The sequence below is a fragment of the Platichthys flesus genome, chromosome 8 (assembly GCF_949316205.1).
Source record: "Platichthys flesus chromosome 8, fPlaFle2.1, whole genome shotgun sequence".
NCBI classification, from domain to species: domain Eukaryota; kingdom Metazoa; phylum Chordata; class Actinopteri; order Pleuronectiformes; family Pleuronectidae; genus Platichthys; species Platichthys flesus.
This window is the reverse complement of record NC_084952.1, coordinates 25954667-25980358: the sequence shown is the minus strand read 5'-3', so window position 1 is coordinate 25980358 and position 25692 is coordinate 25954667. Positions and strand designations below refer to the sequence as shown.

General features: G+C 42.6%; 1 protein-coding gene across 1 annotated transcript; it reads right to left on the bottom strand.

Moving 5' to 3' along the window:
- Nucleotides 1-214: 214 nt before the first annotated feature.
- On the bottom strand, nt 215-3801 carry LOC133958535 (zinc finger MYM-type protein 1-like). The gene is made up of 3 exons (XM_062393404.1): nt 1939-3801; nt 1354-1453; nt 215-1105 (listed from the first exon to the last, which is right to left on the bottom strand). Exons 1-3 carry the CDS (start codon nt 3561-3563, stop codon nt 578-580), a joined length of 2253 nt encoding a protein of 750 aa, XP_062249388.1. The 5' UTR covers nt 3564-3801; the 3' UTR covers nt 215-577.
- Nucleotides 3802-25692: the final 21891 nt, after the last annotated feature.

The following is a 25692-nucleotide window of genomic DNA, read 5'->3' as shown; positions in this document are numbered from 1 at the left end:
GAACAGCTAAATGGCAACATCAGACATCGACTGCATGTTCTATATGATTTTTTTGATACAGCTAAATCAAGTTTATAGTGAATGTTAACATGCTTTTGGCTGATGAATGAACTATCCCACTGTGGTCATCTAACGGTACATTTTCATCTACCATTTTGCCTCCTTAAATACCTCGGAAAGTTAAAAGAGACTGCTTTACAATAAATCACAATACTCTTTCTCCATCTGATAACATTTATTTTAAGTGCAGCAGTTGTGTTCTGATTTAACAAAAAATGGATGTTAGCATAGCCTAGTAATTATAATATTTACAGTTCTCATCACACAACTTGATGACAGCATATATAAAAACTAGTGGCATAGCCTACTCATTGCAATATTTACAGTATTCCTAAAACAAGAATGATCCAAGGTGATAATCAAAACATTGGGTGCTATTTAACAAGAATTTACCCATAAGACACATGTACATTACAAAGCAAACAAAAAAATTGGCTAATGATATGCAATTAATACAGCTATTTCCAATTCAACATTTGAGTAGTGCAACAACACAACAACATTAAAACAACATTTCTCACTTGTATTGAAATTTTGCTCGTCTCTCTTTCAAAGCAGCAAAGTGATCAATGACCCTCTCATTAAAATCAGGCATGTTCCTGACTAGTTCCCTCTCCATGGAAAGCATGGCCAGAGCATTGAGACGATCCTGTCCCATTGAGTTTCGCAGGAATGTCTTGATTCTCTTTAAGGTCGAGAAACACCTCTCAGCTTCAGCAGTTGTCATGGGAGTGGTTATGAGGATGTTCAACAGAGCCACAGTCTCAGATAGGGTCTCGTGGAGGTTGTTCCTCTGTAGAACCTGGTAGAGTGCCAAAGCACCACTGCAGCCCTTGAAATCTGGACTCTCGTAGATAAGGGACAGTTCAGTCTTGAGCTTCGCCTTATTCAGCATGGGGTATGCCTTGGCAGTGGTGTTCAGAGCCTCATCAGGGAACACATGGGAGTACTGCTCAAACAGGTCTCCTTGTAGCAGCGTTGCACTCACAAGGTGGCTTGTGAAAGAGAACCTCTCGTTTGCATGGCCCAAGATGGTGTCACAGACCTGTCAAAATAAAGAGAGTATATCACAAATTGGAAGTACACTATGAGTTAAAAACACTGCCACCATCCATCCTTGAATGTAACTGTAAATACAGAAGGGGTGATTTTTTAACACTAGGTTCCAGAGGCCTTAAAAAGGAGGTCTGCATGACTTTAGAATACAATACAGTAAGGTATGCAATGAAGTGAAGTGAGAGAAAAATAGAACAAAAAAAGAAAATAAACAAACAAAACTACAAAATCATCTACCTCCTTAGACAGCCTCTGCTTGTCTTGCTCTCCCAAGGCCCTCCTTTTTCCTGTAGTTCCTGCTGCTACTTGATGCTGCTCTGGAGATGAGCTCTGGTCCCTGAAACCGACAGACAAGGAGAGTGTGTGTTAGTATATGAACGTATACAGTATGTCAATGCAATTACCTACAGTTCCTGTCTTAGAAAACCAGTAATAATAGTATGTTTTGTCCTGTTTTAAGATCTCCTATACGAGCCATTACAGAGCCTATATTAAAAGGCAGTTAGGAAAAAGGCAAATAATATAGTTTCCCTGAATATGAAACGCTGCCATCAGGCAGAAGAATGTGTATTAAGATGCAAATCAAATCGCTTAAAATGATAATTTGTTCTGGCCTCCATTAAGCTGATGCAATAGAACGTGCAATAGAATAATGTGCAATAAATAGGAAAGTACTTAACTTTAGCACTCATACTTTAGCACCTGCACCTTATTCCCAAGTTCAAGTGCAATAGTTATAGTTAATAGTTTTTAATGAATCAATCATTCACTGTGCCCAAGACAGATTTCCCCATGGTGACAATAAAGTGTAACTTATCTTACCGTATGGCTTGAACACTGCTTGTGAAGCTCTGCAGAGCACGTTTGATGAAGACTGCATCAATGTCCTTCTTCTGCAGCTGTTGGTACATAATGTCAACGTGAGGCATGATTTGATGAAATAGATGCAGGAAAAACTTGAAGTCATCGTCCTGCAGCATCCTCAGGTAGCCAGATGCCTCCCTCACTGTGGTGCAGTCAAATGAGCCGTCTGTGCTGATGGCTTCAAAACACTCTATGAGGTCATCTAGGTTCTCATAGACTGTGTTCACGACCCTGCTGTTGAAGTTCCATCTTGTGGCCGATGCTCTTGGCAGCCTTCGTGCAACAACCTGGTCGAGGATGGTGGTGCGTTTGGGTGACCGACTAAAAAAACTAGAAATGCCATTCAGATCCGAGAAAAAAACCCTCACTGCTGGGACCTGAGAAGTGGCTTGCTGCATGATCAAATTCAGCTGGTGTGCATAGCAATGTAAATAATGTGCATTTTTGTAATGCTCTCGCACTTTTTGCTGCACACCAGCCTTCTCTCCTCTCATCACATTGGCCCCGTCATATGCTTGCGCGATGAGTTTACCCCTCTCTTCCTCGGTGAATAGACTGTTCAGTCTCTCCATAATAGCAGTGGCAATCGAGTCAGCCGTTGAAGACGAGAGGGGGACAAACTCAAAAAAACGCTCTTGAACAGCATGGCTCCCATCAATGTATCGCAATACCATGACCATCTGAGTCTGAGTCGAGACGTCCGTTGTTTCGTCAGCTTGTATCGCAACGAAGCTGGCCGACTTCACCTCCTCCGTAACGCGTGCCCTAATGACAGCTGCCATGCAGTCGAGCAGCTCATTTTGGACGGTCTTGGATGTGCCTTTAAAGACGGTGGCCGTTTTTAAATGCTCCTCAAAAACTTCATCTAGGGATGCAATAAACTGTACCAATCCTCGAAAAATTCCGGGGTTGCTGGATCCCTCGCTCTCGTCTCGGCCACGCAAGGCCAACTCGAATACACCGCAGAACTTAACACCGTCGATCAGGCGGCCCAGAATGTGGCGATTTTTTCCCACCTCATCATTGTGCCGACGCAGTGCTAGCCTGTAGCCATCGTCCAACTGCGTAGCAATGTTGACGCTCCCAAACGCTGACAGTTTTAAGCAGCTGTCAATGTGGATCCTCGATGCTTCATGCTTTTTTATTTTTTCGGACAGATGATGCATATCTTTGAAACCTGTTGTAGTCCAAGGTGTTTCCGTGGTGCAGCCATCAGGGTGGATGAGGACGCAGGGGTAGCAGAAGAGTCCGTTGGCTAGCTCGCATCCTGCTAGCCAGTTTTTCCTCTCGTACCAGCACCGCGAAAATCCCCTGGTGTACGACTTGCCTCCTTTCTTTGATATTTGTTTTATATTTAAATTTGGTCGGGGTGGTCCTAATTGTTTAACAGCCAATTTTTCCTGATTGCTTCGACGACTAAATGGTAATTCTCTAAATGAAATGATGGAGTTGCTCTGAGCTGTAATATTCGCCATGACGATCGTGAACGTGACTGCGGCGGCAGCAAAGCACCACGTGACGTTCACTGTAGTGTACGTATGATATGACGGAATCACGTTAGTGCAAGCACTCCCGGAACCCATAGAGAATGCATTGCAGGGCTTGCAGTTTGAAAAAAAAAGCTTTTACATGAAAGTCAATGAGAGCGCTGGGGGCGATTTCCAGGCAGGCTGAAATCGCCCATAGCGCTCGGTTGGTATGAAACACAACTGCTCAGAGGAAAACAGGCTTAATTTTTTACAAAATGTATTGGTTAGCATCATTATCACTAAAAAATATATACATATGATATATTATTAAAAAAAAATATTAGGCATATTATCTTTTTTTTTTTTTTTTTTTTTTTTGACTCAAGGAGGGCGGCGCCCTATCGCCCTCTATTGGCCGGCCGCCCCTGATTGGGGGGCAGCTTTTGAAGTGGGGGACATGGAGTCACGAGCTACAAAGACAAAGAGAGGGAGAAGAGCAGATACATTTTCTCTCCTATGATAGCCGTTACTGTTTTCCTGGTAAGACAGGGTATATCTTTCAGGTGAGACCCTGAGACCATGTCAAGCCAAAATCGAGGGAAAGTTATTGGAGTTGTTCAACCGGCATGCCAGTGTGATTGAATTACACCTTGATGCCATAAAAGAGAAGCAATGAACTAAAAAAATATGCCCTTTCTCGCTCCTCTCAAACAGAACCAAGAACGACTTAATCAAAGCTTTGGCCTTATGAGTAACACGTTTCATCCAAACAGAAATTCAAGACAGCTAAATATTTTCCATACTAATCAATGAAACCACAGATATTTTGGGTTTTAATGGTTTTGTTTTTATATAGCGCTTTATAGTCCTGATGACCACACAAAGCGCTTTACAGTACACATTTACATTCACCCTTTCACACACTGAACATGTTTCCTTCGTTGTAAGATATGCACACAACATGAAAATCAAGGCGCGCTTCATTCAGCTGAGCAATGTGCATTCAACAAGTGGAGATGCACTTGAAGATCTTGTGATGGAACTAATGGAAGAAAATCATCTGATAATAAATGTTGGGCAAGAGTCCCTACAGAACTAACCATGTGGTGGGATCCACACACAATGGGTCGTAAAAGTGTGGCCTTTGAGCCAAGATGAAGCCAGCTAAAGTCTCCCTCTAAGATCCAGCATAGAGATTGTATCTTCTGGTGTTAACTTAATCCCTGGGGTCTCCCCAGAAACCCCTGCTCTGCTCCTGGCCGCTCCCACTCTCCTTTGACCTCTGACACTCGATTGGCTAAAAGCCAGCATCATCCCATGACCAGCACCTCAAGGAGGCAGGACCTCTCAGGTAGAATAAAACCACTGAGACATCAATAATCGCTGCCATTTTTCCCTGCTCTGAAGACGTCAACAGACCCCTCCGGGTCTTTCCAGATGATTTAGTTGCTAAAGGGGGCAACCAGAGTTATTTTCTTTCATTTCTTTCATTGTCTTTTATCTTAAGTTTGATCTTACTTTGATAGAGACTATTTTTGTTTTTAACTTGAAAAGGCCGTGCACAGGAACTCGCTCGCTGGCCGAGCTCAGAGACTTTCTTTCCAAATCCACAGCTGCGTCAACCGCTGTTCATCCCTGCAGAAGAGACGAAGCAGTATCCCGTCAGAGAAGAGACGAAGCAAAATCCCGTTCCAAGAGCAAGAGAAGTTCGCTCTATTCGGCCCAGCGCTGACCTCCGTTGCAACCACGAGACCCACGGGAGCACCACTTAAGAGGCCAGGACACTGATTTGTTTTCCAGGAATCCGCCCGTTCGCACGCATCCTGAGGCTTAACGAGAGATTCACTGTACTTCCGAAATCCGCGCCCCACGCGCAAGCAACACCGCGGAGGTCACAGTAAGAGGCTTTATTGTCTGGGCAGAGACTAGTTTAAATACTTAGCGTGTCATTTGTTTGATTGTATGTTTGTTTGTAGATCGCTGATCTGCTTTAGCCGTGCTACACGGCGGGCCGAGACGTCACATCCGGTTCCTTTGTTTACTGTGTTTTTGAGAAGCATGTTAACGTGTTACCGTCAGAGATATTGTGCGGAGATTTACATCTGTTAAAAGATAAATCTCACGTAACTGGACTGCCTGCTTTGCTAGTAGTTGTCTCTGACGATGTTTCTGATGTTACCTGATCTCTCTCTCTCTCTCTCTCTTTCCTCCTAAACCTGTTTTTACACACGTCCCGACCTACATTTATACATTTCATGTTACATGGAGAAATCTAGATTTAAAGAGCCTTTATACATCTCGACGCCATTCGGCGCCAAAACCAAGAGATAAGAAATCCCTTTGTCTTAAAGATCCCCTTTGTTAAGGTCAGTGACCGGCAGCCATTTTGCTTTTCGCAACGTGGCTTCACTAGGCAACCTCCATCTTGAAAGTACGTGAATGTAATCACCTTGACCTCGTCATTACGCCATAGCCACTTCCCCCTTTTCTTTCTCACACACACAGACAGGCAGACACACACACGACCACACGCACACACAGATACCCCGTATCACATGCGTGGTCTTAATTGTGATAAGTGCTGCTGCTGTTGTTGCCATCCTGGAAATATTGGAGTTTGTTAAATGAAGAATCATTGAAATAACATTAACTTTATTTCCCCTTTTAATAAATACTTTTGTAATTAAAGTATTTGTATTTCTGTGATTATTTGTGCATATGTATGTGAATACAGCTGGATTACTATAGCCTGTGCTCGAACTTAAAACCCTTCATTGTTTATTATATAATCATTAATACTAAATATTGAGATTATTAATATAACTTATATCATTGAGACTGATATTTAAAGATTGAATTGTTGGTCCCTGTAACCAGGGTGGTGCCCCGCGACAATAAGCAATGATTACAGATTTGTATTATTCTTAATTGATAATTTTATTGTTTTCATTAATTATTTTAACTATTATTAATGGATAACCGTATCATTTCTAATTAAATGTGTTACTATTCTTAATTAATAGCTTTATCATTTTTGATTATTTTTAAGAAATAATTGTTATTTTAATAATCATATTTCATGATTATTAATAATTAGCCAACGTCAATTCTACTCCTACTATTGCACAACATAGACAACATTAGGGGTCAAGGTTATGATGGAGCTGCAAACATGAATGGGTGCTATAATGAGTGGTTCGACTCCATGGAGAAACAACAAAAAGACGAACCTGGATTGATCTGTACAAAACTCCAAATACGAGTCTCCCTACCCTGTCTAGTGCCCCTGAGCAAGGCACCTTACTCCCCCAACATCTGCTCCCCGAGCGCTGTACATGGTCGCTCACTGCTCTGTGTGTCCTGCACCAGATGGGTCAAAAGCAGAGATTAAATTTCCCTACCGGCATGAGTGTGCCTTTGTACGGAAGAGGATTAGGGCCACTGTGGAAAAAACAAGTGAGTTCTGAGTTTAAACTCAGAATTCTGAGATTAAAGTCAGAACTCAGAATTCTGACTTTTTTCTCAGAATTCTGAGTTTAAAGTCAGAAGTATTGGTGCCTGTAGCGAACCAACTTCGGGGCTCACACCAATTTATTGCTGCAATGTTTGGGTGCTATATCTGAAGGTCTAGCACAGGAAGTATTCCTGCGTACAGTATGTGAAAGTATACATGAAATCCAACTTTTGGATAGAGGAGGCCAGGTAACAAGTGGGGAATTAGCGGTGCTGAAAGTAGTGAGAGGATATGGACGCACATGTCATGAATCTACTCAAATCAATGACACACAATACAAATTGCCTGGAACTTTTTGTTGCTAGGTTTGACACCCTTATTTCAATGCAAAATGATCCACACATCACATGGTTGAAAAGGAAAAGTAGTTAATTAAAAAAACATAAAGAGAAACAAAAAGCGGTGGCACCGCTGTCTTTACCGGGCGTCTGCATCTGCATCACCTGCAATGAAGGGAGATTGATTAGTGAAATTGAACGGGATACATTGTGCAATGCGGAGAAAAAAATAGAAATGCCCCTTACCTGCATCCTGGGGGAGAATTATTGGGACCGGGATGGAGGGACGGTTGAACTGCACCTTGGCAAGTTCCAGCTGTCACCGTTGCAGCTCCCACTTCTGGCGTTTGATATGCACCATCTCCTCCTGGAGGGCAGTCTGTCTCTCCAGTTGGCCCTCTATCCCCACAAGTTCAATAGTGGGTGTCAGGCAAAGTGAATGTCTTACCTAAAATTTCTAGAATGTTTTTACATCAATAACATGCACAAAAAAACGGACAATCAATGGATAAACAGTCGCTCATCAAGTTAATTTCCCCTTCGCTTTCCCTGCCGAATCAAATGTTTGTGGCCCTTTATTTAGTACATTTTTACAAGAAAACTTATAGGTTGTGTTTGCACATATCAAGTTTATTAAAATCGAATATCTTGTATAAAACACAAGAAAATAATAATCTAGATAAGACAAGTACTTTCACATTATGTGACTGGGAAAAACTTCATGTTTATATTTAGATGTCTTCCATTTCTCAAATTATTTGCAGCAGTTCGTCTCTGCATCAGTTCCCAAAGGCAACTCGTCTTTGGGAACCGATGCATTCACGATCGTTACATCCCTACCAGTGCCCAGTGTAGACAGCGAGCAGTGTTCCTCACAGCGGCAGATCACTTGTGGATATTGTCCGGTAGCAGTAGCACAATCATTTAAGCTAACAAACATGCAACGAGTTAACGAGCTTGAAACATACATCATATCTGCAGCCATTTCTTTGTTTTTGCAAACACCAAGCACCAAACCAACACATATCTTCTTCACTCACCTTCTGCTCTTGCATGAATGAAATGGCTTCCTCTGGGACCCTTCGCGCACGCAAAAACTCACTGAGGTCCGACATTTTCGGTCCACAGGAAGTGGGAAAGTAGTAGCCTATGTTGTGTTGCTCTGAGCCCCGAAGTTGGTTCACTACAGGCACTAATACTTCTGACTTTAAACTCAGAATTCTGAAGAAAAGTAAGAATTCTGAGTTCTGACATTAATCTCAGAATTCTGAAATTAAAGTCAGAATTCTGAGATTAAAGTCAGAATTCTGAGAAAAAAGTCAGAATTCTGAGATTAAAGTCAGAATTCTGAATTTAAACTCAGAACTCACTTGTTTTTTCCACAGTGGCCCTAATCCTCTTCCATACATTTGCATGTCAGTGCATGTGTTTGGGACTAATAAATGCATCTTAATCTTAATCTTCATCTTGAACCGAGCTACTGCTGACCCTGCTTTCCCAAATTTGGAAGAGTACTACCATGTGAAGGTTTATGATGTTTTTGTGGACACAGAAGCTTCAGAGATGCTTCAAAAGAGGAGATAATTCCACATAGGAAATCTTGAATGCCTTCTATTGTCTGACAGTCCCAAATAATTGAAAAACAGCAGAAAGTACGACAGAAGCAAGTTGTGTAGAAACTCTGCCCCTTCTATGACATTGAAGAGGATGACAAATTGCAGACTGAATTTGAGGTCTTTCATAAGTCATACTCTTGCCCCCCACCAATCAATGTGACATCTGGAATGTTCTTTTTCACAATGAAAGCTGGTGCAAACCAAACTCTGCAGCCTTTGCAAAGTGGTTGTCAGAGCTTATTTTATTGCCAATTGATAAGGATTTTCCAATCAACCGCAGTGACGTCATAGACATTTTTCGGGACATGGCTTTGAATTCCATCGGGAGTTGTACATAAACCTCCTCCTCTTATTGGTAAGATTACTGCTACTCTGTGATGTTTTGTAGGTGCCAACAGAACACACACACACACATACACACACGCCCATTCTTTCCCCCACTAATGTTCCCTTTTCAGTTTATTTCACACAAATGTTTTGAATCTGGGACCTGGTTTTCTCTACCTGTAGCATCCATCTCCTTTGATCATCTCCTTCTTACTCCCAGCTGTCAGCCTTGTCTGTAGCATGTGTCAGTAGCTCTGTAGCACTACAGCAGGCCAGTCCCAGTGAGCAGTGTTTGCATCTTGTCGTGGTCACATAACAGCTTATATTAGAGCATTAGAATGATTGCCAGCTAGTGTTTATGGGTGGTCACCGACCAGGCGTCATAAGGCCAAAATACATTTTCAATGAACTGATATTGGAGTGTGTGCAATTTGGTGCAGATCTAAATAAAAAACTGGATCTAGTGAGTTTGAACGTTGGTTCCATAAGGGGACTGGGCCTCGGCAGAGTACCATTCTTGACTCTGTTATGGGGTTAAGATTTTCATCAATCAATCAAAAGTCTGACTCAGGGGCGGCTCCTGGCATAGGCGGTTGCCTAGGGCGCAAAATGTCGAGTAGGCGTCTCAAGAGGCTTATTTATCATGACGTGATGAATGCAATGTTAACCAATGCAGTAACGTCACACCATCGTCCTCCAGCACCGGAGACACACTGGAGGCAGAATCGCGCAAAGCACCTTGAAAAGCTGTACGCCTCATTTCTGCGCACATTTACATTTTGGTTGTCAAAGGTTAAGGAATTTCCGTGAGCTGAAATGACCCAGAAAAACAATTGATTTGCAGTTACTTTCTCTGGAACATGACCTCAATTGGCCACATGGTGGTGCTGTAATTAGGTCTCAAAAATATCAATTTTGACAGGTCATGCCCCTAACACCCTAAATCTGATTGACTTGAAATTTGACACACTAAAACACAAAGTCAAACTCAATTTGCTCTACAAAAAAGCCTCTTGGACCATAACTGCTCACCATGATAAATATTTACCTGATTTGCATAAATTTACAAACTAATCTGACAACTACTCTTTGGTTTTTCAACCAATCAACACCAATTTCAGTATAAAGCATTGTGCGACTAAGTCTCTGTATATATTTGTCCAATCATCATGTAACTAATCACATATGTTTAAATCATATTTTAGAATAGACCTGTTTAAGCATTTTAAGTTTAATACATAGGGGGCTGGTACGGAGAGGCGGTGGTCTAGTGGCAGAAACTTGGACTATGGGCAGAGAAGGTCTCTGGTTCGTCTCTGGTTCGACTCCACGGAGAGACAACAAAAGACGAACCTGGATTGATCTGTCCAAAAATCCAAGAGGATTCTCCTGCATCTGTAACCTGCCGAATGAGAGGCTTTCATTTACAGATGAACCAACCTAATTTTTAGATTGCACACTGACTTTCCTCTCCCTAGGAGCACCAGGCATTTTTTTTTTTATATCTTATTTATGATTATCAAAGCAAAGTACCCGGTCGCAATCTCACATAATAGTGAAAACACTTTAGAACAACAAAATATGGGAACAACACACACACACGTACAGGGACGCCTGTGAGGACTGTGTGTATTGTGTTGTTTTGTTGTCGTCTCCTCCCTGTGCAGGTTGGTTGTGGCACGGGGCGTGGCTGGCTCTGGGTGCTACAGACGAGACACACCTGCAATCAATCCCTACTCATCATCCACCCCATAAAGGCCTGGTTTGTCCATCACTTCAGTGCCGGATTATTCACTACTCAACGGTATCGTGTGCGCTGCAGAGACTCTAACCTTCACTGCCTCTGGATATCCTCTAACCTGTGTTTCACTCCTACTCAGAATCTCCTGGTGACTCTCCACTCTACAAACACTTCTTGGTTTCATCCCGGATCATCCAGCCAGCCAGCTCCGGCCGCTCCAACCTGCTCCTGCGTTCACATGAATAAACTTTGTTCTTCATTCAACTATTTACCCGTCTGTGTCTGCTTCGGGGTCCGAACCTGACTTCCACCTTCACAACGCCATTCAAATTGTAGTTCTCTGTATGGTTCTTCCTGGTTGAGATTAGGGTTTTGAAAATAGGGTTTAGAAAATATTAGTTTGGTTTTTTTTAACCATGAATGAAAATATTGAAACTGAAAACACACAAATCTCGACATAGATATTGTTGTGCAATAGTAGGAGTAGAATTGACGTTGGCTTATTATTAATAATCATGAAATATGATTATTAAATTAACAATTATTTATTAAAAATAATCAAAAATGATAAAGCTATTAATTAAGAACAGTAACACATTTAATTAGAAATGATACGGTTATCCATTAATAATAGTTAAAATAATTAATGAAAACAATAAAATTATCAATTAAGAATAATACAAATCTGTAATCATTGCTTATTGTCGCGGGGCACCACCCTGGTTACAGGGACCAACAATTCAATCTTTAAATATCAGTCTCATAATGATAAATGTCAAATCAATAATCTCAATATTTAATATTAATAATTATTTAATTAACAGTGAAGGCTTCTAAGTTCGAGCACAGGCAATCATAATCCAGCTGCAATCACATACATATGCACAAATAATCACAGACTGCAGATACTTTAATTACAAAAGCATTTATTAAAAAGGGGAAATAAAGTTAGTGTTATTTAATGTTTCATCATTTTAACAAACTCCGATATTTCAAAGATAAACACAGCAGCAGCACTTATCACAAGTCAGAAAGTACATGTAAAACCGGCGGTCTACCTATGTATGTCTGTCATGGTATGCGTGTGTGTCTGTGTCAAAGTGTCTCTCTGTGTGTGTGTCTATGTGGGTGCATGTGAAATACAGTTAGTGTTATTTAATGATTCATCATTTTAACAAACTCCCATATTTCAAAGATAACAACAGCAGCCGCTTATCACAATTTAGAAAACACATGTATTCATCTATGTGTATCTGTGTGTGTGTATCTGTCTGTGTCTATCAATGTGTCTCTGTGTCTGTGTGTGTGAGAGAGAGAGAGAGAGAGAGAGAGAGAGAGAGAAAAAGAAGGGGGGCGTGGCGATGACGAAGTCACGTCACATCTAAGATGGCGGCCGATCATGATTCGTGGAACCAAGGCCTAAAAACTCTCAAAATGGCGAATTGACTACAAAACAAGATGGCAGAGCCGTTATGAATTTAGAGCCAGAATGGGAGGAGAGTGAGAGAGGAGGCGTGGCAATAATAGACTCAAAATGGTGGTTTAACTTGCGTTCTTCAAAATGGAGTCTATGTTAATGACACCATGTGGCCGGAGCTCACACTGGTGGTCACATGAATTACACAAAGGGATTTTCAGACAAAGAGAATTCTTTGTCTCTGCTTTGGCGTTCGGCCGCATGGCTTCCAGATGTGTCCAGCCTCTCTGAATATAGATTTAACTATGATACATGAACTGTATTCTAAATACAGATCGGATGTGTGTATAGGTCGGTTTAGAAGGAGAGAGAGAGAGAGAGAATACAAGGAGAGAGCAAAGCTCTCTAAAAGCACCGTCAGAGACAAGTTACATTTACTTTACCACTCAGCACCCAAGTGGCGTTGTGTGCTGAGGTTTAACCGGTAAAGTATCTTCAACGTTGTTCAAACGGTCACAATGAGCTGGAGACGCTGCTCACGGCGCTTAAAAACTATGGCACAAGGCCGTAACCGGAAACCGGAAGTGGCGAATCGCCGCTAAAACACTAGAGACTCTGCGGTCTCATACAAAACAAATACATTCAAGTATTAAAACAATACGCTACGTATTAGATTAACATCTGCCCAGACAATAAAGCCTCTTACTGTGACCTTCACGGTGTTGCATGCGCGTGTCGCGCGGATATTTCGGAAGTCCAGTGAATAATCGTGGCCGCTCAAGCTCTGTTGCGCTGGTTCCTCTGTCGCAGCGGCGTCGGCCGGGCCGAATAGGAGTAGATTCGTCTTGCTCCTCAACGGGATGAACATCGTCCTTCTTCAGGGATGTGGAGGTCGTGCTCCTCAGCGGAATGAATCTCGCGCTTCTGCAGGGGACGGCTGTGGAAGCCGTTTGTAGATTGTTGGGAAAAGAAAGTAAAGTCCGTGGGGAAAGTGAAACAGTCTGAGATTGTTCCGCGTGCAATTTCCTGTTTGGTCTTTTCAAGTTAAAACAGCAAAGTCCTTTTGAAAATAAAAACGTCGACTGAGATAAAAGACAATGAAAGAAATGAAAGAAAATAACTCTGGTTGCCCCCTTTAGCAACTAAATCATCTGGAAAGACCCGGAGGGGTCTGTTGACGTCTTCAGAGCAGGGAAAATGGCTGATAAACTAGAAGTTAAGGTTACCCCCTTTAGCAACTAAAACAGCTGGGAGGCCCCGAAGGGGCCTCATGATGTCTTCAGAGCAGGGTAAAAATGGCTGATAAACTAGAAGTTAAGGTTACCCCCTTTAGCAACTAAAACAGCTGGGAGGCCCCGAAGGGGCCTCATGATGTCTTCAGAGCAGGGTAAAAATGGCTGATAAACTAGAAGTTAAGGTTACCCCCTTTAGCAACTAAAACAGCTGGGAGGCCCCGAAGGGGCCTCATGATGTCTTCAGAGCAGGGTAAAAATGGCTGATAAACTAGAAGTTAAGGTTACCCCCTTTAGCAACTAAAACAGCTGGGAGGCCCCGAAGGGGCCTCATGATGTCTTCAGAGCAGGGAAAAAATGGCAGCGAGCATTGATGTCTCAGTGGTTTTATTCTACCTGAGAGGTTCTGCCTCCTTGAGGTGCTGGTCATGGGATGATGCTGGCTTTTAGCCAATTGAGTGTCAGAGGTCAAAGGAGAGTGGGAGGGGCCAGGAGCAGAGCAGGGGTTTCTGGGGAGACCCCAGGGATTAAGTTAACACCAGAAGATACAATCTCCATGCTGGATCTTAGAGGGAGACTTTAGCTGGCTTAATCTTGGCTCAAAGGCCCCGCTTTTACGACCCATTGTGTGTGGATCCTACAACATGGTTAGTTCTGTAGGGACTCTTGCCCAACAGTCCCCCTTTTGGTCTGGAGAGTGGGCTGTGACCCCGGTCTCCAGGGCAAACTATGGTCGAGAGTCCAGTGATAATCCATGAGAGGTAATCCTTGAGTGGAGTTGAAGCATTGAAAGTTAGTTCATTATGAGGCAGAGAGGCATAAATGTCTTCGAGGCATGAGTCTAAACAGAGAGAGGTAATTGTCTGGGCAGACAGGCTAACTAACATATTCTAAAACACGGCACACATTTTCACTTTCACATAATGCTTATCAGCAGTTATTGTTAAAATACCAAATGAATTTCGGTGAAGAGTGAAATGAAAGAAAAGTGGAAACACAAACAGAAGAAAATGTTTGAGTAGGTGCTGGTGTTTTGAGGTAAACATGTGTTATCCTGTCAAACCAAAACATTTAGAACGGCAAGTCACGTTCTGTTGTTCGCTAATCTGTGAATTTATGATAAATCCTATTTCTAGGTTTTCAGATCTACAGATATTGGAATTTCACTGCCAAGACTGAATTGCCAAGTGTACCCGTGAGGGCTGCACAACCGTAGTGGTAACGACTTCAAAATCCTCAACGAGGTCTAAGGAGGTTCACTACCTGAACTATGTTATACAATTTACTGACAGAGGGTCTAAAGCATGCAGCTACTGATGGAGTGAGTGGTTTGAGCGGTTTTTGTTTTAAAATTGGGATTTCTTCCCCCCCTTTTCAGATGTGGAGGTGAGAGGGGGTTTCTGGCAGCGCCTTGGTCCTTCCCCGTCATTGAAGTCATCTTTGGGAGTGGAGAAGGAGGGCGTCTGCTCCTTGTTTCGCCAACGGGGTTCAGTGTCTGGTCTCTCAGTGGAGCCTGGAGGAACACGTGGCACAATGTCTTCTCATTGCTTCATCCACACATCTCCGTATTTACTCCTCTGTCCCAGGATGCATCCCATGTGTTGGATTTCGGTCACCACATCTATACTCCTGGTACTGATAGGGTTTCCGTCTGTTCCAGCCCCTGCTTCTCTGTTGAGAGGGATTCAGGTGCTGAGGTCGAAACTGTTTGTGGGGCTGGTTGAAATCCTCACCCCCTTGGTTTTGTGGGGCGCCCTGCTGGAAGGGTCGCTGTTCCTGGTTCTCTTTGCTGGGGTTCATCTTGGCGTGGGGAAAGTTGTCATCTTCCAGCGCCGGGTCCACATTTAGTTGGATTTGAACTGCCAGAACCACGGTGTCGTCTTCGTTGAACCCTCGGTTGTCTGGGTCGAAGCGATAAATGTCTTTTTTTTTAAGGGGCTCTAGCTGCCGGGTGCAGATTTCCTCTCTTTGAGGGGGTGCTGAGTCATCAGGGTCTTCTGACTCGTGTGTGCCACAGTGTTCATCTTTGTGGCCACCATCTCTTGCACCGGGAGTGGAGGACCATCCAGGACGCGACCGTGAGTCATGGTGCGCCCCTGCCTGAGTGGCAGACTGGGAATCTCCTTCAGCCCTCCAGGACGGATTCCTTCCGTCGTTGTGGTGTGGATCAGCATGGCTCCATGCAGGACGTGTTCCTTCTGGCTGGAGTGGATGCTGTGTGTCCGCTGGAAAGGCATTTGGAGTGCCTCATAGCGGTCCCAGGTCACTGCACGTCTAGGGGTTGAGTCCAGCCCCCCCCCCCTTTTGTGTCGAGGGGGTTGGAGCGGTCGACTGCTGGGTGTGTCTGGCTCTCCAGAGCAAAGCTTCCTCTGCATGAGGGTTGCGTAGCTGTGCTCGCAGCTTTTCTCCCAGTGTCTCTGTTCCGCTGGCTCCACCGGAAATGACGTCAGCTCCTGGCCCTGTCATCAGGGATATCAGCTCGAGGGGGGGGCAGCTCTGTCTGACTGTGTCCCCCTTTCTGCTGACCTTTGACCTTCGCGTGCAGAGTTTCGTGCTCCTGCACCGCCTGGTCCTGTTCTGTGCGGGTCTCGATGATATGCCGCAGGTGGGAGTTTTTCTCCTGCTCCGCTCGACATGCTGCTTGCATGGCCTGGAGCTCCTTCGCATGTTCTTGGGCCTGCAGCTCGGCTCTCTGCTGGTAGAGGAGTGTCAGTTGACCCAGAGCATGGGGTATTTTTGGATGCGGGCCAGTGGGGTTGATCAGGTGAATGGACAGTTCTTTAATCTTATGATCGCAGGTACTTAAATCATACTCACTCAACTCACTCACCGCATCATTAGAAAAATTTATCAGACTGCTACAGTCTCTTATAGGACGTCTGGTCCTGAGGGAGCAGTTGCCACATGGTGTTACATGCTACTCATCTTCTGAGTGCGAAAAGGCACCTGGTGGACTGCTCACGCCTGCTTAGAAAAAGTGGGTAAAACACTTAATTAAAACTACACAACAAGATGCAGAGGTGCGCTTCACCCTGTGTCTATATAGTGTCACTGAAGGATAGCTCGATGGCTCAATCCTTAAGACCTAGTTGGTTAACCAACAAATCTCAACAAAACAAGTCTCTCAAATCTAGTTTGTTTCCTTAAAATTTAAAAAAAACATACAGAAAATCTCCTATAAAAATAACTAACTACTGAAACGCAGTTAGCAACCAACCATAATTTCACAAAAGTCTGTTTAGCAAAGGGAATTAAGAATGAAGAAAATTCAAAAAGAAATGAGTTCTAAACCTGTTTCTCTCTTCAAAAATTAATCATAATTATTGTGCATTGAAATGACACAACCACTGATATGCTATAAGCAACCAATCACGTATACACAAGGCACTAGTATACCTGCTTGGGACAGGTGCAACGGGATTAAAAAAACTTTCTAAGAGAAATTAATTTCCAAAATTATCTTTCTTTTTCTTAAAATTATTTATGATTATTGTGCATCGAGAACACAAACACCGCTTGCAATCTGCAGCCAACCATGGATACACCAGGCACTGGTATACCGGTTTGCTAAAGGTTCAAATGTATTAAAAATAAAACTTTGCAAAGAAGAAATTTCGAAAATTTCTTTCTTCTTTAACAACGAATCATGATCAATTCAAAATGAGAGGGGAAAAAAATTAATTTTTCAAAAAAAAAAAAAAAAATGTTTTTATTTCTGGGGAAAATGAATCTGGATTATTGTACACAGTATTATGATACAGCTGGAGTTAGATTCCCTCACACGGGCTGCACCATTTATGTTAATTAGGTGCAGCGTTCCGGCCTCACACGGGGATCCATTTATGTTGTGCAATAGTAGGAGTAGAATTGACGTTGGCTTATTATTAATAATCATGAAATATGATTATTAAATTAACAATTATTTATTAAAAATAATCAAAAATGATAAAGCTATTAATTAAGAACAGTAACACATTTAATTAGAAATGATACGGTTATCCATTAATAATAGTTAAAATAATTAATGAAAACAATAAAATTATCAATTAAGAATAATACAAATCTGTAATCATTGCTTATTGTCGCGGGGCACCACCCTGGTTACAGGGACCAACAATTCAATCTTTAAATATCAGTCTCATAATGATAAATGTCAAATCAATAATCTCAATATTTAATATTAATAATTATTTAATTAACAGTGAAGGCTTCTAAGTTCGAGCACAGGCAATCATAATCCAGCTGCAATCACATACATATGCACAAATAATCACAGACTGCAGATACTTTAATTACAAAAGCATTTATTAAAAAGGGGAAATAAAGTTAGTGTTATTTAATGTTTCATCATTTTAACAAACTCCGATATTTCAAAGATAAACACAGCAGCAGCACTTATCACAAGTCAGAAAGTACATGTAAAACCGGCGGTCTACCTATGTATGTCTGTCATGGTATGCGTGTGTGTCTGTGTCAAAGTGTCTCTCTGTGTGTGTGTCTATGTGGGTGCATGTGAAATACAGTTAGTGTTATTTAATGATTCATCATTTTAACAAACTCCCATATTTCAAAGATAACAACAGCAGCCGCTTATCACAATTTAGAAAACACATGTATTCATCTATGTGTATCTGTGTGTGTGTATCTGTCTGTGTCTATCAATGTGTCTCTGTGTCTGTGTGTGTGAGAGAGAGAGAGAGAGAGAGAGAGAGAGAGAGAAAAAGAAGGGGGGCGTGGCGATGACGAAGTCACGTCACATCTAAGATGGCGGCCGATCATGATTCGTGGAACCAAGGCCTAAAAACTCTCAAAATGGCGAATTGACTACAAAACAAGATGGCAGAGCCGTTATGAATTTAGAGCCAGAATGGGAGGAGAGTGAGAGAGGAGGCGTGGCAATAATAGACTCAAAATGGTGGTTTAACTTGCGTTCTTCAAAATGGAGTCTATGTTAATGACACCATGTGGCCGGAGCTCACACTGGTGGTCACATGAATTACACAAAGGGATTTTCAGACAAAGAGAATTCTTTGTCTCTGCTTTGGCGTTCGGCCGCATGGCTTCCAGATGTGTCCAGCCTCTCTGAATATAGATTTAACTATGATACATGAACTGTATTCTAAATACAGATCGGATGTGTGTATAGGTCGGTTTAGAAGGAGAGAGAGAGAGAGAGAATACAAGGAGAGAGCAAAGCTCTCTAAAAGCACCGTCAGAGACAAGTTACATTTACTTTACCACTCAGCACCCAAGTGGCGTTGTGTGCTGAGGTTTAACCGGTAAAGTATCTTCAACGTTGTTCAAACGGTCACAATGAGCTGGAGACGCTGCTCACGGCGCTTAAAAACTATGGCACAAGGCCGTAACCGGAAACCGGAAGTGGCGAATCGCCGCTAAAACACTAGAGACTCTGCGGTCTCATACAAAACAAATACATTCAAGTATTAAAACAATACGCTACGTATTAGATTAACATCTGCCCAGACAATAAAGCCTCTTACTGTGACCTTCACGGTGTTGCATGCGCGTGTCGCGCGGATATTTCGGAAGTCCAGTGAATAATCGTGGCCGCTCAAGCTCTGTTGCGCTGGTTCCTCTGTCGCAGCGGCGTCGGCCGGGCCGAATAGGAGTAGATTCGTCTTGCTCCTCAACGGGATGAACATCGTCCTTCTTCAGGGATGTGGAGGTCGTGCTCCTCAGCGGAATGAATCTCGCGCTTCTGCAGGGGACGGCTGTGGAAGCCGTTTGTAGATTGTTGGGAAAAGAAAGTAAAGTCCGTGGGGAAAGTGAAACAGTCTGAGATTGTTCCGCGTGCAATTTCCTGTTTGGTCTTTTCAAGTTAAAACAGCAAAGTCCTTTTGAAAATAAAAACGTCGACTGAGATAAAAGACAATGAAAGAAATGAAAGAAAATAACTCTGGTTGCCCCCTTTAGCAACTAAAACAGCTGGGAGGCCCCGAAGGGGCCTCATGATGTCTTCAGAGCAGGGAAAAAATGGCAGCGAGCATTGATGTCTCAGTGGTTTTATTCTACCTGAGAGGTTCTGCCTCCTTGAGGTGCTGGTCATGGGATGATGCTGGCTTTTAGCCAATTGAGTGTCAGAGGTCAAAGGAGAGTGGGAGGGGCCAGGAGCAGAGCAGGGGTTTCTGGGGAGACCCCAGGGATTAAGTTAACACCAGAAGATACAATCTCCATGCTGGATCTTAGAGGGAGACTTTAGCTGGCTTAATCTTGGCTCAAAGGCCCCGCTTTTACGACCCATTGTGTGTGGAACCTACAACATGGTTAGTTCTGTAGGGACTCTTGCCCAACAATATCATCAAAACACAGTTTTATTAAAGAAAACATTGCTAAAATACAGAGTTTTCCACCAGGAATACAGCAATCTCCGTCTTCTTGCTTTATCAGAGCGCTGCGAAGGTCTACGCAGGTATAATTCGTATGATTCTTTACGGAAATTTGGACATTGTGGGAATTGCATTTTAAACACAGAAAACAATTCCTGAAGTTGGGAATGCAAGTCTGTGTCTCGAGCACTGGGCTCAACGTCGTCACACACATATATATTTAAAGGGACACGATCCCGGCACAGTCATACTTAACACATTAATTAAATAACGGCATGAAACAACAGTGTATAGAACCACACTAAGAACAAGGGTGAATTATGTTAGTCACATACACTACAACATAACATTTAGTACGATATCTTCCGAACCGTTTCATGAGACCACGTTGAATAGGTAGCTAGCTGTCAGTACAGCAGATTTCAGATTATTTTTATGTTGTTTATATCAATATTTGACAATGATTTCGTACAACAAAAAATGTCACTTGAGGACGAGACAAAACACGGCCCATTTTTCTAGTTTTAAGAGCAGATGTGGTAATTGGCAAGTGTAGAGCGAAAAAAACGATGTTGTCTGCTCAACTGACAATGATGAACATGGATCAGTAACTGCCGTTAAACCAGCCTCCAATCCAAAACACACGACCATGATACAGTCAGACCGAGGCTCTGAGATGGTGAACCATCATTCTGAAGTCAAATTAGTCTGTGGAAACAGGAAGTTTATTTATGGCAGTCTGTTATTTAGTTCTCTGACTTTCGTGTCACAGAAATCAAACAAATTAACTATCAAAATCAATTGGCCCGTGACAGGTTATTTCATTTTCTATTTTTGATCTGAGCAAAACATAATAAACGGATTAAATACAGATTTGTTATAATTTTCAAAATTTCCCTTATCCCTGTTTTTAAATTTTAACTTTTGCATTTTTAAATAAAGATCAAATCACCATTCCCCTTATGTTTTGTAATATCCATTTCTGAAAGGAAAATCCAAAGACCCAAAGATACACGGACCACAGACTGCAGGCCTTCCCCACATCAAGGTCCCTTCATTACTGAGCAGCTGTTGAACTGCAGTCAAATGACTCGAGTTGTTTCAAAGTCTTTAAAGAGTTGCTGCGGCTCTGGATTGTGTGTATCGGTGGGGAATGAGGATTGAAAAGTGATGGAGAGTGACAGCTGACAGATTGCAGACGCTTAGAGCTCACCCTGAGGTGAGACTGGGGAAGACAGATCACCCCCACTGATGTTTAGGAGAGGAAGATGGAGAGCACAGCTGTGTTTGTATTTGTGTGTGTATGTGTTTGTGTGTGTTTGTATGTGTGTGTGTGTTTATGTGCGGACAGAGAGAAAACGGGAGGGATTGAGCATGCAGTATAAGCATGTACATGCACAAGCTTAAGTGCATACATGGGAGTGTGTGTGTGTGTGTGTGTGTGTGAGAGTGTGGTGTCTGACAGTTTTGGCCTGTGTGTCTGTTTGCACAAGGGTGTGTGTGTCAGACAAGGCCCTGCGGCAAAAGATCTGCTGTCGCTAAGCAGCTGACACACTGAAAGACTGACAGATTTTCACAAACTAATTTTCACTAACTAAGACTCTGAGGATGAAAACATGAGACACTCAGGAAACTTTTCACATCTTGCCAGGGGAACATGCACTGCAAGGCTCTTGATGATGATAATTAACTAACCAGCAAAACTTCAGACGTACAAACACACAACTAGTTGTTCTACCTCATCTTCAGGTGATATTACATTGACTTACATTAATTTCCTGGCGACTGCATGCATAGAATAGAATTGTAGGTCCCCATAACATGAGCAATGCCATTAACCACAAACAGGCGCATATGCACACTCACGCACACAAACACATCCGCACACAAAGAAAGTGACAGCGCAAAAGAGAACGGCTTGTTGACAGAGAAGGTTTGTTCTCAGTGTCAGAAACAGTTAGATCACCTGCAGACATGACAGCCCTGTCACTACCTGATCAGGACCTTCTATCACACTTAAGCACATATTATTTATGTCAGTTGATTTAAGACCATACTGTTGACGCCCAGGGCAGCAAGTTTGTGACTAACAAGATAAGGGTCCCAACCCATTCAACAGGATGTGATACAAGTGTGCATTAGTTTGGATCATTGTCTGAAAGCTGTCGAAACTTTTTTTCAGACTAACACAACCACAAAAAAATATATTAACAGATATTTAAAAGAAACCTTGAGATAAAATTGACAAATCAGGAGTAAGACTCTGAGATGTATTTATTAGGACCATAGCTTTCATTGTTTCAGTGTGGCCATCTGCAGCAGCACCAGAGCACCAAAAACTCAGGGAATCTTTTATATCTGTGTATATACATTTGATGCATTCTTCCCTGACCGATAGAACATACATCAGTTATGTTTCGCAGTAATCTGTTCAGTAGTTTTTGCTTTCTGCCAAGAAACAACATTCCCATTTTGAAAGATCTGGATTTTTATTTGACTCTACACCAATTTGCACACACACAAAAATGTCTGTCTCCTAAACATGTCTTGTCCATTAATTATTCTCTGAGAAATCAATGAAAATGTTGAAAATTATATTCTGGATCCGCCCCGGAGAAATACTGACATAACGTATATGTACTGTATAATTCACCTCAAACAGCAGAGGAATGAGCCCTGAGTTAAGTATTTTTATGAATGATGCAGTTAAGGTGATAACTTGTACTCAGTCCAGGCCAATGGATCACAGATTGTTTCAAAATATTATCATGACCATAGGTCTGAGCACGAGCAGCTACTGCTTCAAAGCTGCATTTCAGGAAATACATGGTAACTGGTTTAACTTCACATTAAACTGACAACATCAGTGTTGGAGGACACACCTTGGCTTTGCCATCTGGAATATCTGGCTAATTTGTTCCGCACTTCAAGGCAAGGACTCACATAAGGACTCACATATCCACAACATGCTTGAACAAGTAAATGGATTCATGATTAAGACAACTACAAGGTGCGGATGGAGTTCTGAGCTGCTTCCCAAAGCTCAGGGTTGTGAAAATACAAATGTGTCCAAATCTTGACACTAATTTCAACTTCATGATATTGAAGTGCAGTCAGGAAAACTGTTGGATGAGGAACTCATTCTAGTTGAAAGCAGCCTCCCTACAAGACGGCATGACAATCTGATGGCTTTATTTATTATTTTGGCCATGGGCAAATGTATCAAAGGTCATTAAGAAGGTTTTGGTGGGATGTTGAAAATGAATATCCTGAATAATACATTTAATTGTCTTTTGCCTGTTGGATCTACGTCTATGTGTGAAGCGACCTTCTCAGCTTAGACTCTCGTCAAAACCGAGCAGTGGAACAGACTGAATTTGGAGAATAGCCTGGTAACAGCTGTTGCCACGCAGCCCGCGGAACTATCAGAGCTTATGAAATATAAACAAGCTTTAAGGGTCTCATTAATGCTCATGTGACTAATGAAAAGTTGTTGAAAACTGCTACTGGGTGAGTCTGAATATTATATTTAGCTCATAATAAAGGTAAATGTCTTTATAATGCAGATCTAGATGATTTTCGCCAAGCCTAAAATCCTCCCCTCATTTATGCCTGCCCACCCACTTTTACTGGGCTCGTCACTTCCGCAACATCACTTCCTCCCTTCAAGCTCAGCTAATTGTGTCAGCAAATCTCCTCCGCTCTAAGGGCCTGATCTACTGATATCCTAAATAGAGAGTGCTAAATTGCTAGTGCATTATAACAGATTGCACAGATTTTGGTTGGTGAGTGTTTTACGGGTGATCTATTAAAAAAAGAATTGTGCAGGTACAAACATGGAGCTCAGCGTAAGTTCAATAAGGATGACTTAAAACCCCATTCAGATCAGCTGACTGCGGGCGGTCCTAAATATCAGGAATGCCCATGGGAGGGCTTAACCTGTATGCTGTCAGCTGATCGTGGGTGTTCCCAATCATCTAATCAGGCCCGCGCTGTTTCCTTCAGCCAGTCACACATCAGCTGTCACACTTTAAAAATCCCTTCTCTTCTCTTCCTCAGCAGTGTCAATGCAGTGACTCGCACAACGCAAGCTGTCGCTCATCTAGCTTATTCACTTTCGCTTTCATTTCGACATCGGATCCTGACAACGATTATCGTACACAAGAGGTTGGACCCAGCATTCAAGAGATCGGTCAAATCCTACGGAACGTCGGTGCAAGGCTTCGCCGGTTTAACTTGACAAGGCTCCCACGGGTAGGCGACTTCATTGCCAGATTCAACACCGCGGCATCATGCCAGCTTCAGGCCAGCTTCCTCCTGGGCTCCGTGAGCAACGGTTCAAGAAAACAGCTTGATTCTACCGGGTCGCAGTTCGGAACATGATCCAGCGACCCAAGTGGGTCCCCCGCCGCATCTGTTCGCGGTCGAAAAAAGTTTCAACAAGCGACCACTTCCAAAAAACCCTCCCGAAGATAAGTATTACATCGTCCTTTTTAACCCTCATAGTAACCACTCTAGCTTAGGTAATATTCTGACCACCACTGAAGTCCCTGGTCCTCAGCACAACTGACACTCGTCTAAAACCCTTGCACTCCGCAGGCGCTGCATCGGCGTATTTATTATCTGATCTGAGACTCGGAAGCATTTTACTTTTTCAGAATCATAAAACCGCGCTGTGGTTGAAGCATGCAATACACACCTGAACCGGCCCGATTACATTTCCTCTAATTGATTACAGGTGCGCGTTTATTTGATGGCCGTCTCGTATATATCCCGAGACCACGTGAGCGTCAGTCGTGCACGTCCTCAGAATGAACGCTCCACAAACGCCAGATGCAATATGCACTGAACGACAGGGCTAGTATATCAGAGGTGGAGAAGCTCACCTCACGTGTCTTCCGGTGTAAGATCAATGGGCCAATCCGGCGGAGCAATAATCGAAACGTCCTGGCGGACATTCAAAAATACTGGGCCTGAATCCCATCAATTCCCCGTATCAGTGAACGTTAGAAACGTATTGGCATTGTCACGCCGTACACTATTGAGGGGCCATACAGATAATCTACATGGCAGCGCTGCCTCCTTGCGTAATCTTAAAATCCAAACATTGTTCACCAAGGGCGTTTCTAGGATTGAAAGAAAAGGGGGGCTTAGCCCTTAGCCCCTAAGGATGCTGAATGTTTGTCTAAGCCTAACCCTAGACATAATTTCAGGGTCATTGTGAAATTTGACAATACAAATATGAACTTTTCTCAAATGGAGAGAAATCATTTTCAATGAATTGGATGATATAGCGTTATGAGGGACACTATGACATTTAGTTTTCACTAGCATTAACTGATTATAAACAACAACATTCTATAGGCACTGATATTATTGTTTTAAAATACTAGAGATAGATATTAATGCAAAGAATAGAGAGCTGTCGATAGTTTCTTACATTTCAAATTTGCTCGTTCAGTCTTGCTCACTGGAGACATTTTCTAACAAAATAGCTAGCTAGGTGTTCACATACAGTAGCTCATTAAAATATTCCCTTTTATTCGCCTCAAGTAAACCTACATTTAAGCAGGTAACAATTGTTAACAACTACAGATAGCCACATTCTGTAACTACCTGTACTTAAACTGTCACTCCGTGCATCATTTACTATGAGCTAAACTCCTTGGCTGTAATCCTGCTGTCTCGATGAGACGTTATTTGGCAGGGTGAGAGTCAGCGCAGCAGCAATGCAGACTCCCCAAGGTTCTAGTGCCCGGTTTTTATTGTTA

Bases quoted from the DNA above. Each gene is read 5' to 3' on its own strand.
- LOC133958535 (XM_062393404.1), bottom strand. From the start codon at position 3,563: ATGGGTTCCGGGAGTGCTTGCACTAACGTGATTCCGTCATATCATACG. The intron at 1,454-1,938 runs GTAAGATAAGTT...TGTCGGTTTCAG, and splicing joins AGCAGTGTTCAAGCCATACG to GGACCAGAGCTCATCTCCAG. The intron at 1,106-1,353 runs GTAGATGATTTT...TTATTTTGACAG, and splicing joins AGCAGAGGCTGTCTAAGGAG to GTCTGTGACACCATCTTGGG.